At 48.3% G+C, this 1,466-nt stretch overlaps 1 protein-coding gene across 1 annotated transcript in view; it reads left to right on the top strand.

The window, feature by feature from the left end:
• The first annotated feature begins 401 nt into the window (after nucleotides 1–401).
• LOC103774479 (short transient receptor potential channel 6) overlaps nucleotides 402–1,466 on the top strand; it is a 36,972-nt gene continuing 35,907 nt past the window's right edge. The window contains exon 1 of the mRNA XM_008941888.1: nucleotides 402–1,169. Coding sequence (XP_008940136.1) covers nucleotides 483–1,169 — 687 coding nt within the window. The 5' untranslated portion in view covers nucleotides 402–482. The remainder of the gene's footprint in view (nucleotides 1,170–1,466) is intronic.

Raw genomic sequence — 1,466 nt, 5'->3', positions numbered from 1 at the left:
GCTGGAGAAACAGAGAGGGGCTTTCTGTGTAAACCTGAGAAAGACCCTTACCATTAAAACTGTTATTCTACCTTTGTAATATGAAGCACAGTCTAACTTCACTAAAAATTGGGCAAAAGCTGTGGGAGACAACATAGGGGGAAAAGTGTAGGCTTAAAAGAAGATTGTCTGGGGCTTTTTCTTCTTGTTGAAATAAAATGTAGCTGGGTACTGATTCCAGGGCTGTGTACCAACCACGTACATCAAAGTGTACCAACAAAGCGCATCAGAATCAGGGGTCCTGGCCTCCCTGCTGCGTGAAAAACGTGCAGCAGATAAATGATTACAATTTGTTCTTTAGAAGGGCTGTGACCTTGCCTAACCCAGATGTAATCCTTCCTTCCTTTGCCCGCAGGCGGGGCGGCGAGAGCAGGCTGGCGCTGCGGCGGCAGACGGTTCTGCGGGAGAAGGGCAGGAGGCAGGCCAGCCGGGGGCCGGCGTACATGTTTAATGACCGCTCCACCAGCCTCTCTCTCGAGGAGGAGCGCTTCCTGGACGCAGCGGAGTATGGAAATATCCCAGTGGTTCGCAAGATGCTGGAAGAATGTCCCTCACTCAATGTGAACTGTGTGGACTACATGGGGCAGAACGCCTTGCAGCTGGCGGTTGCCAATGAGCACCTGGAGATCACAGAACTTCTGCTGAAGAAGGAGAACCTGTCTCGGGTTGGGGATGCCTTGCTTTTGGCTATTAGCAAAGGTTACGTTCGGATAGTGGAAGCCATCCTAAACCACCCGGCATTTGCAGAGGGCAAGAGGCTTGCGTTGAGTCCTAGCCAGTCGGAGCTCCAGCATGATGACTTCTATGCGTATGATGAAGATGGGACACGGTTCTCCCATGATGTTACACCAATCATTCTGGCCGCTCACTGCCACGAGTATGAGATTGTCCACACTCTGCTAAGAAAAGGAGCTCGGATTGATAGGCCACATGACTATTTCTGCAAGTGCAGTGAATGCAATCAGAAACAAAAGCATGACTCTTTCAGCCATTCTAGGTCCAGAATCAATGCCTACAAAGGTCTGGCCAGCCCTGCTTATCTGTCTTTGTCCAGTGAAGATCCTGTAATGACTGCCTTAGAACTCAGCAATGAGCTGGCCGTGCTTGCCAACATTGAAAAAGAGTTTAAGGTGAGTAGAGGCATACTGATTCTGACAGGCACAGAATTGCAAAGTTCATTCAAAAGTCTTTCTCCCATTCCTGTAGCAGTAAGAGATCAGAATCGTCTTCATAAACCAGAGGAGTAACATGGGAGAAGATGTAATTACATAATGAATGGAAGATGTAAATCTTTGGGAATGTCTCATTGCTCTGTGCTGATTGTAATTCATGCTGCTATGCAGAATGTGCCAGTGAACTCATTTGCCACTTCCTATCAGGCAGGATAGTAAAGGAGGCCATTGAAACTCAGGGTTGAAGCTGGCTTA

The sequence above is a fragment of the Merops nubicus genome, unplaced genomic scaffold, assembly GCF_000691845.1.
Source record: "Merops nubicus isolate BGI_N331 unplaced genomic scaffold, ASM69184v1 scaffold20946, whole genome shotgun sequence".
Classification (NCBI taxonomy): domain Eukaryota; kingdom Metazoa; phylum Chordata; class Aves; order Coraciiformes; family Meropidae; genus Merops; species Merops nubicus.
This window is presented reverse-complemented; position numbering and strand designations above follow the sequence as displayed.